This window comes from Mustela lutreola, chromosome 6 (assembly GCF_030435805.1).
Source record: "Mustela lutreola isolate mMusLut2 chromosome 6, mMusLut2.pri, whole genome shotgun sequence".
Classification (NCBI taxonomy): Eukaryota; Metazoa; Chordata; class Mammalia; order Carnivora; family Mustelidae; genus Mustela; species Mustela lutreola.
Genome location: NC_081295.1, coordinates 16,799,650 through 16,814,214, shown reverse-complemented (window position 1 = coordinate 16,814,214; position 14,565 = coordinate 16,799,650). Strand labels below are relative to the sequence as shown.

The window sequence follows — 14,565 nt, the reverse complement described above, 5'->3', positions numbered from 1 at the left end:
TTTTTAATATTCAAATTGTACTTTTCTTTTTAACCACAAGAGGTCCCTAGTCCTCAGTCACGTTTGATAAATGCAGACCAATTTTATGTGCCTATCAGACTGTTGCAACACTTTGCTATTATTTTCATTACTGTATTAACCAATTTTTTAATATATGAAAAGTAAAGGTCTATTCTCTGGAACTAGCTTTTTAAAAAATGTACTTTTAATCCTATCTGGATACAGAAAATACCAGTGTCTAAGGATATGAGAGGAGTGGAAAGGCGGGGAATATGAGTTACATAAAGTGGCTGTGAAATAGAATTCCTTTGAAGTTAAGTGAAAACACGGGCTACTTTGTGAGTTGATAACAAATAAGACCATTCCTTTCTTTCTACTCTAGGTCTAAATGCTCTGTCTTCTCCAATCAATGTTAACCTATCAGTTTAAGAATGTAATTAAATACAATTATTTTTTTCAATAGGGGTGTTTAAAAAAAAAAGGAAGGTACTATGGATAGGGTGATTTTGACAGGGCATGCATAATGCAGTTTTTTGTCATAGGTTATATGTTGCAAATCTTATTATTACTTGGACTTTAAACAATCATAAATATTTCTGTGTCTGCCTCCACACTAATTTAAGTAGTCATTCATTGAATGACTGCTCCATGCCAAGCAGAAAGACAGGCTCCCTTACCTTTAGGAGTTTATATATATAGTCACTTCGGAGAGATAATTTAATGAACAATTATAATCTAGTTTATAGCTTGATTTAGTAGCTTTGGCTTTATAGCTTGATTTATTTCAATAAAAATATGAGTTTTTTATAGACAGCAATGCTATAAACTTCGGAATTGCTAGGAGACTCGACCTTAATTGTTCCCACTATAAAAAACGTGAAGATAATTATGTGACATGATAGAGGTGTTAGCCAACACTAGGGGAGTAATCATAATTGAAATATATAAATATAGCAGATTAACACATTATATATACATCTTATACATCTTACACAATGCTTTCAGTTATATTTCAATAAAATAAATTTTTAAAAAGATGAGCCTGTACTTGGTGTAATTCTATCTATTCCTTTAATGATTTGAGGTTACGAGAGAGCAAAAATATATTCCCCAGTAGTTGGTGACCATTTATAGTAAGAGCAGCCCATAGTCTACTATTGGGGTAGACTATGGGCTGCTCTTACTATGAATGTTTTTTACTTAGTATAAATGTTGGGAGATTTTAGTGTGTTCATTTTACTCTGGCTTGTGAACAGAATGAGGACACTCATATGATTGCCTCAGGGAGTAATGTTCTCTTACTAAAGTATTATGTGTGTACTCTTTGGGATTAAGTTTATTCAAACTAATAAAACCAATTTAGGCAAGAATTTTCAAATACAATATTTAAATGTATGTGCTCTATTTTTTAATTCACTTGGAAATGGAATAGGTTTGTAGCAGTAATTTATATTTTGATCACTAGATGGCACTAAAGACATAGCTGTGGAAAACCGCGTTTTCTCAACTTGGTTCTGAATAGACACTTAAGTGTGTAAGTGTTTTCAGCACTGTATACCAGTAATCTTTTGTTATCTATCCCATAATATTTCTGTTTCTACAAAAGCTTCGTTTTTCTGGGTGGAAGAATCTCACATATGACTCCCTTAGGTATAATAAATTGAGAGAGACACAGCCTCTGCCATTTACTTGGATAGTCACTCATCAAACTATTCTGTTCTTAGCTATTTGATTTTATTGCTCTCTCTTTCTGAAATTAACCCTTTCTTACTCATACCTTCTCTTCTCTGAAAAAAAAATCTTTAAAGGGTCACTACATAGTTGTATGATATTAAGAGATCCTAGAGATTTACACAGTGGCAAAATACCAGAAGAGCGCAGACTTTTTGTTCTCAGTCTCCTGGTGTCTCAATATTATTATTGCATTGTAACATGGTTTTTTTCTTTTGTTGTTTTTTGGTCTGGTTGTGATGGATACTTGCAGTATATCACATTGTGAGTAGAGATGCTGCAGGCTGCAAACCATAGATATCCTTGTTATGTAAGCTGTTGTTCAATTGAGTTACCTGACTGAAGTCCACGGTTGGGCTGGTACGCTCAGCAGTAGTTAGTTAATTCAGTGTCTTAATTAGAGATCGAATGATGTCATGGGGGACTCGGGTTCCTTTCACATGTCAGCTTGGCCATCCTGGCTCTGTCAGATTTGTGCTTTGTGTTGGGGATAGCTGCTGCCCTTCTAGGTGGGATGTGTGAGCGAAGTCCAGAGTGAAAGAGCGGGTGACTACTCCACCGTGTAGATTCCTTCTCCGCGGCTGTGCACCTGACGCCACAGACCCCCAGCGGAGTTCTCAGGTCCCATTGGTGAGGCCTGGCCCTCTGGGACTTCCTACACAATCCACTGCAGCGGGAAGGGATTCCCACAGGAACTGCCACTCCACGGTAGGCTGAGAGCGACCCATACCCCCGCTGTGCACCCAGCCCTGAGAGGAGCAGGAACCCTCAAAGAACATTAGTGTCTCCAGCAGAGAAGCAGGGCGAAGGCGTGGACTTGGGCAAACACAACAGTATTTGCTACCATTTCTGGTTTTATTGAGTTTTTGTCTTTTTGCTTAGAGACTCTTCTTTTTCCTAATATTCTTGAAATGTTACTTTCATGTCTGTTACTTTAAGTGCGTGAGACTGTGCAGAATCACAGGACCAGCCTGTAACTGTGGCGGAGCTCAGTGCTCATTCAAGCTCTTTCTCCTGTGGTTTTGTTTATGCTTGTGTCCTATTCTTAGCAATTTAGAGAAAGTAGGAACTTGGGTTCTCTTTTTCTGCTTATTAGTGCTATCGCCCGGAGAGCAGTCTCTCTAAAGTACAGTATGAATCTAGTAGCATTTCAGGCAAGTCTGCAGTTGTCTGCAAAGTACACACAACTTTCAAGGCACCGTGGCAAGCAGCATGGGTGCGTCTGACCAGAACTTCTGGAAATACTGGCAGCATCTGCCTCAGAGCTCAGACTGGCCCCTGTGGTCTCTGAAGACCCAGAGGGGCAGAGCCAGCAGGCCCACCTCAGTGATGAGAGCCATTCAGCTTTTGCTGGCCCCTGCATTGCCTTCCAGCCTTTTCCATTTGACATCCCAGCAGCTCTCAGAGCCTGCAATAGAGTTCCATCTGAAACTCTACTGTGACTCTGAGGAACACAGCTCCCCTCTTGGTTGCTTCACACTGACACATTTCTTATGCATTATCTGAATATTTATTCATCATTCGTATCCAGCAGATAATTTCTTGAATGATTGAAAGAGTACTTATTCATTGACATTTCAAATGCAGGAAGGCTTTCTCTGATTTAAAACTGATCATATTGGGGCACTTGGGTGGCTCAGTGGGTTATGCCTCTGCCTTTGGCTCAGGTCATGATCTCAGTGTCCTGGGATCGAGCCCCACATCGGGCTCTCCGCTCAGCGGGGAGCCTGCGTCCCCCTCTTTCTCTGCCTACTTGTGATCTCTGTCTGTCAAATAAATAAATAAAATCTTTTAAAAGTAAATAAATAATAAACTGATCGTATTGTGTTTATTATATTATCTGTTCTAACAGTTTATCGCTTCCTGTCAGATAATCAACAGACATTCTCAGCTGGCCTTTTCAGTCATCATGTTCTTAAGGAAAGAACAGGAGTATTTTTTTTTTTTTAAGATTTTATTTATTTATTTGACAGAGAGAGATCACAAGTAGATGGAGAGGCAGGCAGAGAGAGAGAGAGGGAAGCAGGCTCTCTGCTGAGCAGGGAGCCCGATGTGGGACTCGATCCCAGGACTCTGAGATCATGACCTGAGCCGAAGGCAGCGGCTTAACCCACTGAGCCACCCAGGCGCCCAGAACAGGAGTATTTTTAAGAAGCAATTAATAATGGTGTCATTGCCATGTCTGAACCAAGTTTTTATCCTTTTGTCTATAGCTTTGAGAGACATAAACTTACTTGAGAATACATGAAGTCAAAAAAAATTTTTTTTAATCTCCTTAACATTTTTTATTTTTCAGAAAACTGTGGAATATATTTTCCAGAAATCAAGAGAGATCCAGGCAGATATTTACACACATGTCCTGAATCTGTGAAAAAGTGGCTTCAGCAGCTAAAGAATGCTGGGAAAATTCTTTTGTTGATTACAAGTTCTCACAGTGATTACTGTCGACTTCTCTGTGAATATATTCTTGGGTAAGTGATAAGTCCTTCCATTCTCGTGGCCTTAGAAAATACTGATGACGAATGAGGTCAGTACTGCCTTCCAAGTACTCGCCCATGCCCATCCCCTTCTGTTAGACAACGCTGAGTGACCGGCAGTTGCTTCTCTGCATCTGCTGATGGCAACACCCCCCAAGGGCAGTTTAGCTAAAGCAGTATGACTGGGGCCAGTAAGGCTCGTAGCCTGCCGATGGTCTGGACTTGAGAGGGTCTGACAGATTGATGGACTTATGTCCCTCAAACAGCACTCCATGAGTTCGGTTTCTCAGCTTCGGATGATAAGTGAGGGACACCGAGTTGTAGATGATATTCCCTGACCCCTGCCTGGAGTACCGCCCTTCCGGCCCTTTCGGTGTGGAGCCGCGTGCTCCAGCATTCAGCACAGCCAGGGATGAAACTGACCTCCGGGAAAGTCGAGGCAGTGTAAATGCACAGACTTCAGACAGACATGGGTTCAAGCCCGACCTTGCAACTTCCTCAGGCGCCTGAGGTATGTCTTTGACTGTTCTCACCCTCGATTTTATCGCCTTAAAAATGGGCCAGCCGTACCTCATAGGTGTGAGCGGGGAGTTTAAACAAGGTAGCACAGGTATAGGATTCGAGTAGTTGGTAAGTTTCATTGTCAGTATTTATTTATGTCGTTCTTGTGAGCAGTACCAGAGAATATCTGTGGTTGGAGCCAGACTGTAAAATGGGTAATGAGATCTCCCCCAGTGTTTCCTCAGATTGCAGCAAATACTGAATTGCTGGGTATAAGCAAATTTCACCCTCAACACTGACCTCTGGCTGCCTTCTTTAGCCTCCTGAGGTCTGTGTTCCTCAGCACGTGTGGGTTTAGATTGGTCTGTGGTATATTTAAAATCTACTGATGGATTTTCTGCTTTCTGAGTAATATGTAGGCCTGGGATCCTTGGAGCGAATTAAGGCAGGAGTCCTGGATACCTTGCATGGTGCCTCTTGGACGGCGAGACTCCATTTGCCATCCTGATAGTGGGACTGTGCTTCCAAACAAGCACTCTTACTTTCTTTTTCATTAGCATAGATGACCCAAGTTTTTCTTCCTATCTTAATTTCTCTTCAGTGTAGTTTAGATTCCTAAATATTATCTCCCCCAATGCTCTAGTCTTTACTTTGCCATCCCATATGATCCGTAATTTAGTATTAAATACAGACTAAAAAACAATTATTGTTACCTAAAATTATCACACTGTAAGATTACACTGATTTCCAAAATGAGGTATCTTCTTCGTATTTGAACACTGTAAAAGATGTCGCCTCACTTGATATAATGGTAGCTTTCTGTAGGATCCATGTAACATACAAAATTATTAATAACTTAATGCTAATAAATCCAAAGTTCAGGCCCCACATTTGAAGACCTAGCTCGTGAATATTTTCGCTGTTAGAAGCTATTAAATTCAGGAGCGCTCGGGTGGCTCAGTGGATTAAAGCCTCTGCCTTTGGCTCAGGTCATGATTCCAGGTCAAGCCCTGCATCAGGCTCTCTGCTCAGCAGGGAGCCTGCTTCCTCCTCTCTCTCTGCCTGCCTCTCTGCCTACTTGTGACCGCTCTCTGTCAAATAAATAAATAAAATCATTAAAAAAAGAGAGAGAGAGAAGCTGTTGAATTCATTCACTTTAACTATTACCCAGTTAGTGAGTTAATGTGCATTTTTCCCCCTTACGTTTATACTTCAAGGTGTTGTCAGGAGGAGTAGTGCTTAACCGTCTTCTCTTTGCACATGTAAAATACAGAAAAAGCATGTAAAAGTTAATCAAAAGATAAGAAACGACTGTGATCAGATAGGCAAAGATTAAGTTCTATTTTATGTGGACTTTTTCTAAATCCGTAAAATTATGACAAATATTGTTGCCTTTTAGGAATGATTTCACAGATCTTTTCGACATTGTGATTACAAATGCATTGAAGCCTGGTTTCTTCTCCCATTCTCCAAGTCAGAGACCTTTCTGGACACTCGGTAAGTTAACATTTCTTCCTTCCTTCTTCTTTTTCAGATTTATTTATTCAATTACTTAATAAATGCCAGTTGACTGACAACCATGTGCAAAATACTATGCTAAATACAACAAGGGGTATAAAAGTGATAGCACGCCTTCTTTCCCGTCCCCGGAATACACACACACATTAAGGTCAGTAAATGCATGGGGTTGATTGTAGGCCATTGTAGCTGTCACGGAAGAAATGACTTCCCCAATGAGGTAAACCAGGAGGACACCTTAGTTCTGTTGGCAGGGAAGGCCTGTCCAAAAAGGCCTGGAAAGGTGACTAACCGGGCAGGACCTGCAGGACAGGTAATGAGAAGAGCAGAGGAAGAGAGGCAGCAGGTCAAACAAATGCACAGGCCAGCGTGGGAGTAGTTTCGGCGAGTTCCAGTGACGGAGAGGAGGCCAGGGATTCCGGAGAGAGGAGAAGACGTTGGGGAAGGCAGGCGGCCTCACACACGGTGGAGATGGGTTTGAATATTATTCCACGAGCTCTGAGAAGCTGTTCAGTTGAGGTGTAGGAGTAACAGGGAGAGCTCTTTGGCTGCGGAATGCGAATGGATCGAATGTGGGAAAGATAGGCACTGAGTGTGCCACGGGAGAGACTGGGGGTTGGTCTGAGGAGGTAGTGCCGGAGGTGGAGAGAAGCGGACATATTTCAGATGCATGTGGAGGTGGAACACAGGGCTTGGTGATGCTTTCAGAAGGAGAGGATGAAAAGAATAATCAAAAATGACTTGTTGGTTTTTCTTTTTTCTGAATTGAGCGAATGGGTGAAGGGTGGTAGCATCTACAGCCATGAGGAAAAATACAGAGGAAAAGTTTTTATAGGGTGGGGATGATAGCTATTAAGAAATCATTTTTTTATAATGTTAAGTTTGAAATGCCCATAAGTATTCAACTGGAACTAACAATTAGGAAATTGTATAAATGAGCATGGAATCCAAGGGAATAGCTTTAGGCTCAGGATATAAATTTGGGAGAGTTATCAGCTCACAGGGTATTTTAAAGCCATGGGCTTTTATGAGATCAAATGCAGAGAGAATAATGAAAGTAAAACCAGATTGTAGATAGGTATTCCCACATAATAGTTTTTTAAATAGTTCATCCTTCTATCTCTTGATACTTATCAATTAAGCAAATATAGTGCAAAAAATGCAGTAACTTGTTAGCATAAAGTTCATGCATTTGTGGTCTCCAGTATATTAAAAAAATTTGGCATATTTTTAATGTGCATTGTTTTCCATTACTAGTGTATGTGTGAAATTTTAATAAGAATTTCTGTGGAACATGGGGCAGCTGGCTGGGTCTGTCCATGAAGGAGGCAACTCTCGATCTTAGGGTTGTGAGTCCAAGCCCCACACTGGGTTAGAGATTAGTTGCAAATAAAATCTTAAAAAAAAAAAAACCTCTGTGGAACAATATAAGAACTGCTATAGGTACAGAAAAGGTATAGATTTTGGAAGAAAATATGAAAATCCTGCAAATTAAAAATTTTTAAAAATTTGCTGAGTAGTTAGATATTTAAATATAAATACATGAAGGGGGAAATATTTAGGGTTTTTTTGTTTGTTTAACACAAAGAGTATTATTTGAATCCCCGATAACAGGTTATTTCTTAACATCAAGGATTTATAGGAAACATTAAACCAATATATAAAAATACCATTGCTCTCTCTCTTTCTACAAGACCAGGGTTTCTTAACCTTAGCAGTTCTGAGATTTGGGGTAAGATGCTTCTTTGTCAGCGGCAGTAGGGCTGCCGCTTTGTGTACTGTGGGCGGCTTAGTGGCGTCACTAGCCTCTGATCACTAATGCCAGTAGCATCCCGTATCCCCAGTTGTGACATCCAAAAGTGTCTCCAGACGTTGCCAAATTTGCCCTGAGGAGCAAAATCACCACAGTTGAAAACAACTGTCCAAACCACACTCATTGATATACAGGCATATTTTCATATCTTCAGTTTAAAAAACATAAACTATGCCCTGATCCTACATTGTCTTCCAGCTAAAACCTCCATTCTCTGGCTCCCTTCATAGCTGAAATTCTAGAAAGACTTGTCTACACTCACTGGTTCCCCTCCCTCCAGTGAACTCTTCAACACACCGCCAACAAGCTGACCACCTTCTATTCTTTATCGTCCTTAAATGGCTGTCCCCGGATTGCCCCCAGCAACAAACCTCCAGTCTCTTCCCCCTTTCTTGTCCAGTAGGCTGTGCATCACGTCCTGTTTAAACCGCTTCGTCTTTGCTCTCTGCTCAGAATATATGGGATTTCATGCTTCTGTAGATATACAGAAAAGCCTGCCTCTGTTTTTTTCATATCCAGAAGTGATTAGACTAGAAGATCTCTGAAGTTCTTTCCAGCTCTAGTTTTCTGGGCTTCTGAATTTAAAATATTGCAGTGGAAGATACAGTGAATCCTGCAGTTTTTAGAGTTAACACAAAATACTTTATTCCCATTTTGAGGGCAGTAAGTTTGTGAGAACTGTTATGAATGAGAGAATCGTACTAACATGAAAGAACCTCTCATCTGTGGTGTGTAGTGTCCAGTTTCATGCTGATTCTGATTCGTTGCCTACCTCTGATTGCCTTTCTACCGCTGGATTCCCTTCACCTTTCTCTGGCTCTGCTAAAATATTTTATTGCAGTAAAATATTCATTGTGCTCAAAATCAACACAAAGTTATCAAAATATTTTCATGCAAATTAAACTGCAAATAATAGCTATGAGTAAATAGCATTAACACAAATTTAGCTTCTAAATCAATATGGAACTTTCTAAGAATTGTTAACAATAGTAAAGGAAAAAAATTGTTGATCGTCAATGTTGAATTCACTGATTTCCACAAAAAGAAGTCTTCCATTATGTTTAAGACAAATGATTTATTCCTTCGACGCGTAACCAGAGAGAAGTGGGATCCCAGCCCTCATACTGCAGTCCGGGGAACTTTAGGATTAAACAGCGTATTTTCCAAGCTTCACACCTATTTCTCTAACAGATTTTTCCTCAATCTTAGTGTCAAAATATACTACATTTCATATTTTAAAAAGCCACTCCATTAGTTTTTAGTCAGTTTGGAACTAGTGTCCCTTGTATCACATTTCTTAAGGGTTCATGTTCTCCAGCATTCCACATTAGCCTCCTTTCTTCTGCTCTCTCCCACTCTGATGGTTTCAGCTATCCCCTCAACAGCAATGACTCCCAGTTCCTTATCTCCCCGCATCACTTCTCCCTGACTCACACAGGCGTATTTCTAAACTCCCCAAACCCTGCAGCCCTGGCGTTGCAGGAACCTTGATGTGCAACTCGTGAATTTCCCCTCCCATCTTGGCGTGCTCCTCTTCCCGGACTCCCTAGTTCCGTTATAACTTTTCCAACTGATCTTGCCCAAGCTAGGAGAACCCATCAACTTCTGCTCCTCTCTCCCCTTCGCATCTAACCTGTCCTTCAGTCTTCTCAGGCTGGTCACCTACCACCTTCCTGCCAATGCCTTTATCATGCCTTGTGCGAACTGGTACACTCACATCACTGCTGGGTGTGACAGTACCTAGTGACTGATCGCCCAGTTTCCATCAGCCTTGTCACCCTCAAACCATCCCCCATGTGGCAGTTAATGTTATTGTACCATGCACGTCGTGTCCCTCCAGTGTCATGTAAATCAAATCACTGCTCCAAATGGATTAAAAGCAGAAGTAAAGTAAGGCAAAGGAGCTTCTGGGATGGAAGGTGCCAGGCCAGCCAATTCTCAAGGGCACAGTTAGCCGTTGCCATAGAGACAAGAGGGGGAGCATCCTGCCTGAATCGGGAGCCAAGTGCCTCCTGCTGGGCTGATCCTTACCAATCTGTTTAAGGATTATTTGGGGGACAAGGAGCCTCTTCCAGGCAAAATGTGCAGCATCCCTCTCCATCACTGGGTGATTCAGCTCCTCACCAGCGCAACCGGCCAGGGTGGGGGAGGGGGGGAGGAGTCCATCCTGCAAGATGGCAAATTCAGTGAGGAGAGCGAGCGACGGTATCTTTTTCACTGCCGGGTCCCCCGTGTCTGCCAGCTCCCCCTCCTCCCCACCCCCAATTTGGGAATCACGACCCTACTCGCTGTCATTGGTTTCTTGGCCTGAACTCTCACCCACACGCAGACTCCCAGATCTTTCTCTGAGACCTCTTTTCTAGAGCCTCATAGCCCGTTTCCCCCTGCACACAGCTGGCTCTGCGCAGTGTTGCGAACTCAGACTTCATACTCTCCTTCCACGTAGAAACGACACAACCAGACGTGCCGGCCGCTTTCTATTATCGTCCTTACGTGACTACCCACGGAATCGCCCCGCGACCAACCTCCTGTCTCCTCCCCCTTTCGCGTCCAGTATGCTGTGCACCACGTCCTGTTTAAACCAAGTATGCTGTGCACGAAGTCCTGTTTAAACCGCCTCGTCTCTGCTCTCTGCTCCCTTCCCATCAGGCCATCCTCACTCTCTTCCCGGGGAGTCTCTTAACTGCCCCCCCCCGCCCCCACCGCCTGCACTTTGTACTTCTCCCTCCCTACCTCTCTTGCGCCTGCCCTCAGATACTAGACAAAGACTTCCATTTGTCACGTTAAATACATTTTATGTAATTCACTTATTACTGTTAGGCATACTCTGTAGTTAATCACACACACACAGAATCTCCTGGGCTTCCCACTCCGTGGAGCATCCGAAGGTGAATTACGAATCTGGTTGCTAAGTTACGTTTTCATCTTCACTCTGTCCGCTCCCTACAGATGCCCATGAGTCCCCCCTTGCCAGAACGAACACCTTCTATTCTTGGCAGATTTTTGTTCCTGCCCTGCGCTCCACATCAGTGTTTCTTTGACTATGATGTTCGCTCACACCCCCCAGGGATATTATTAGCATGGAGATTCTGATTCAGGAGGTCTGGTTATAACCTTAGCTTCTGCATTCTAAACAGATTTTCTGGTGAGGCAGATGCCACTGGTCAGATCACCAGTGACAGATTCTAGTAACCCCAAGAAAGAATGCCTTAGTGCAGTTAACTGAAGATTGTTATTCTGAAAAGAAATGAGTCCCAGCATATGAGGTATGGAAGTATTGCTCAGCGGGGAGCCTGCTTCTCCCTTTGCATCCACTTTTCTGCACTCTTTTCTGTGCCTGAGCACTCTTTCACTCTAACAAATAATTAGATCTTAAAAAATACATATATATTTAAACTAAAGGAAAGGACTTTGAAAGAATTAATTGCTTTAAAGAATTATGAGTATCAGGGGCGCCTGGGTGGCTCAGTGTTAAAGCCTCTGCCTTCGGCTCAGGTCATGATCCCAGGGTCCTGGGATCGAGCCCCACATCAGGCTCTCTGCTCTGCGGGGAGCCTGCTTCCTTCTCTCTCTCTGCCTGCCACTCTGCCTACTTGTGATCTCTGTCTGTCAAATAAATAAATAAAATCTTTTAAAAAAAATAAAGAATTATGAGCATCAAACAAATAGTAAACCCTCAGAATCAACATAGATGAGTAGATATTCTCTTAAATTTGCTGAACTCACTAGTAAAATATTTGTTTCTCTTAATCTGTAATTTTCCTTTTTATGGCTCCCAACACAGACAAGCATTTTAGCAGACATTTTACTTTAAAAATGTCTAATGGGGACACCTGGCTGGCTGAGTGGGTACAGTAGGTGACTTTTTAAAATATTTTTTTATTTATTTGACAGAGAGGGAGAGAGAGAGCATGTGCACATGAGCAGGGGCAGAGGCAGAGGAAGAAGCAGGTTCCCCGCTGAGCAAGGAGCCTGATGTGGGACTTGATCCCAGGACCCTGGGATCATGACCTGAGCCAAAGGCAGCCACTTAACCGACTGAGCCACCTAGGCGTCGCGAGCACGTGACTCTTGATCTCGGGGCCATGAGTTCAAGCCCTACATTGGGCCTGGAGCTTACTTAAAAAGATAAACTTTAGAAAATATATATTGTAAAAATGTGTTATTGCCCATGCTCCCCCCAAAAAAATAGAAAAAGTGTATAAAAATGCACAATTGGAGGAAAAAATTCTAACTCAAAATTGAAGAGGAGATATGTAAAAGTAAATATGCACTGTCTAGTCAGGTCCACGTAATATAGGACAGAATTCAGGGAATCAAAAGAATTGTAAATATATTTTTAATTATAAGTCATTGTTTAGTAAACCTCTAGCAAGTCAACATTGCTACTAGAATATAAGCATCCTAAAGACAGGGGCTGGGGCCATCTAGGTCACCTCTGTTACCTCATACCTAAAGTATTCTGTAAAATCTAGTTGAATAAAGATTTGAAAGAAAAAAAGAAAAAGTTTTTTCCAGGTCAGTCTATTCCCACCAGGCTATGAGGATTCTGTTTGTAACATCTTCCTTGTAACAGCAAAAGAATGGCAACATCTCACCTATTTATCAAGAGATCATTATTAGGGGTGCCTGGGTGGCTCAGTGGGTTAAAGACTCCACCTTCAGCTCAGGTCATGGTCCCAGGGTCCTGGGATCGAGCCCCATATCAGGCTCTCTGCTTAGCAGAGAGCCTGCTTCCTCCTCTCTCTGCCTGCCTCTCTGCCTAATTGTGATCTCTGTCAAATAAATAAATAAAATCTTTAAAAAAAAGAGAGAGATCACTATTATTGAACATGCATCTATTTTAAAAACTAAGTAGATTGCAGTGTATTATCTAGAGAAGCTTAAAAAAAATCAAATTGCAGAACAGTGTGCCAGTATTTGCATTTAAATGGGAGGGTTCATGGGTATAATATTAGTTGCCAAGACTGCTGTCCTAACAATAAACCACAGACTGGGGGCTTAAACACCAGAAATATATTTCACTTACTTCTGGAGGCTAGAAGTCTGAGATCAAGGTGTCAGCAGGATTGGTTTCTTCTTCCTCCTCTCTTCCTGGCTTGTAGATATGCATCTTCTCCCTGTTGTCATCACATGGTCTTTCTTCTGTGTCCTAATCACCTGATTATCTGTGACTTATAATCAGTTCTTATGAGGACACCAGACATATTGGATTAGGCCCACCCGAATGGCCTATTAAAGGGCCTGACTTCAAATACAGCCACATTCTGAGACACCAAGGGTTGGGGCTCTACCATATGAATTTGAGGGGAGCACAGTTCAGCTCACAACAGGTACACACATATGCCAAAACTCTTCACACTATATACTGACAATGTGTGCAGTTTATTGTTAATATCAGTTATATCTCAGTAAATGTGTCTTTAAAGGGGAGAGGGAAAGAGTATATATTTGCTTTATCTGCATAAAAGAGTGGTTACCTTTTTGTAGAACAGGTAAGTACACAGCGGAGAAAGTTCAAAAATGGAACTTTTAATATTTGTAAGTATATTACTCATTCCCAAAAAAATCACATTAAATACATACTACTTAAATATTAAGATAGTAACATCAAGCATATTGGGAGTTGGGGGAACAGGTGTGAGCTGCCACGTGAGCCACGTCCAAGCAGCTGTGGGCTGAGGTCAGTGGTCAGGCACAAGTACAAAAAACTCTTAACTCTTGTTCTCTATGGCAAGATTTTCTTACCTAAGATAAGTTATGGAACTCACCTTTATTTAAGATTGTTAGCCATAGAGGTGCCTGGGTGGCTCAGTAGGTTAAAGCCTCTGTCTCCAGCTTAGGTCATGATCCCAGGGTGTGGGATGGAGCCCTGCATTGGGCTCTCTGCCCTCCCCACCGCCGCCCCCTCGCCCCCGGCCCCCGCTCTCTCTCTGCCTGCCTCTCTGCCTACTTGTGATCTCTGTTGTCAAATAAATAAATAAAATCTTTTTTAAAAAGGGGAGGGTGGTGCCTGGGTGGCTCAGTGGGTTAAGCCTCTGCCTTCGACTCAGGTCATGATCTCTGGGTCTCTCTGCTCAGCAGGGAGCCTGTTTCCCCCTTTCTCTCTGCCTGCCTCTCTGCCTACTTGTGATCTCTGTCTGTCAAACAAGTAAATCTTAAAATCTTAAAAGATTCTTAAAATCTTAAGAAAGAAAAAAGACTTAGCCATAGCCTTAACTGTATCATTTCCCCATATTTTGGAGAATTTTTGCTAAAATTTTACCATTTTGTGTTTTTACTTTTCTTGGTCATATGCTCTTAAAATAAGAAAATAAGGGGCGCCTGGATGGCTCAGTGGGTTGAAGCCTCTGCCTTCCGCTCAGGTCATGATCCCAGAGTCCTGGAATTGAGCCCCGAATCGGGCTCTCTGCTCAGCAGGGAGCCTGCTTCCTCCTCTCTCTCTGCCTGCCTCTCTGCCTACTTGTGATCTGTCAAATAAATAAATAAATATATTTTTAAATAAATAAATACATAAAATAAGAA

The 14,565-nt window shown here is 42.1% G+C and overlaps 1 protein-coding gene across 1 annotated transcript in view; it reads left to right on the top strand.

Moving 5' to 3' along the window:
• NT5DC1 (5'-nucleotidase domain containing 1) overlaps positions 1-14,565 on the top strand; it is a 135,187-nt gene that overhangs the window by 101,353 nt on the left and 19,269 nt on the right. The window contains exons 7-8 of the mRNA XM_059176802.1: positions 4,028-4,202; positions 6,109-6,206. Of these exons, the coding sequence (XP_059032785.1) occupies positions 4,028-4,202; positions 6,109-6,206 (273 nt within the window). The remainder of the gene's footprint in view (positions 1-4,027; positions 4,203-6,108; positions 6,207-14,565) is intronic.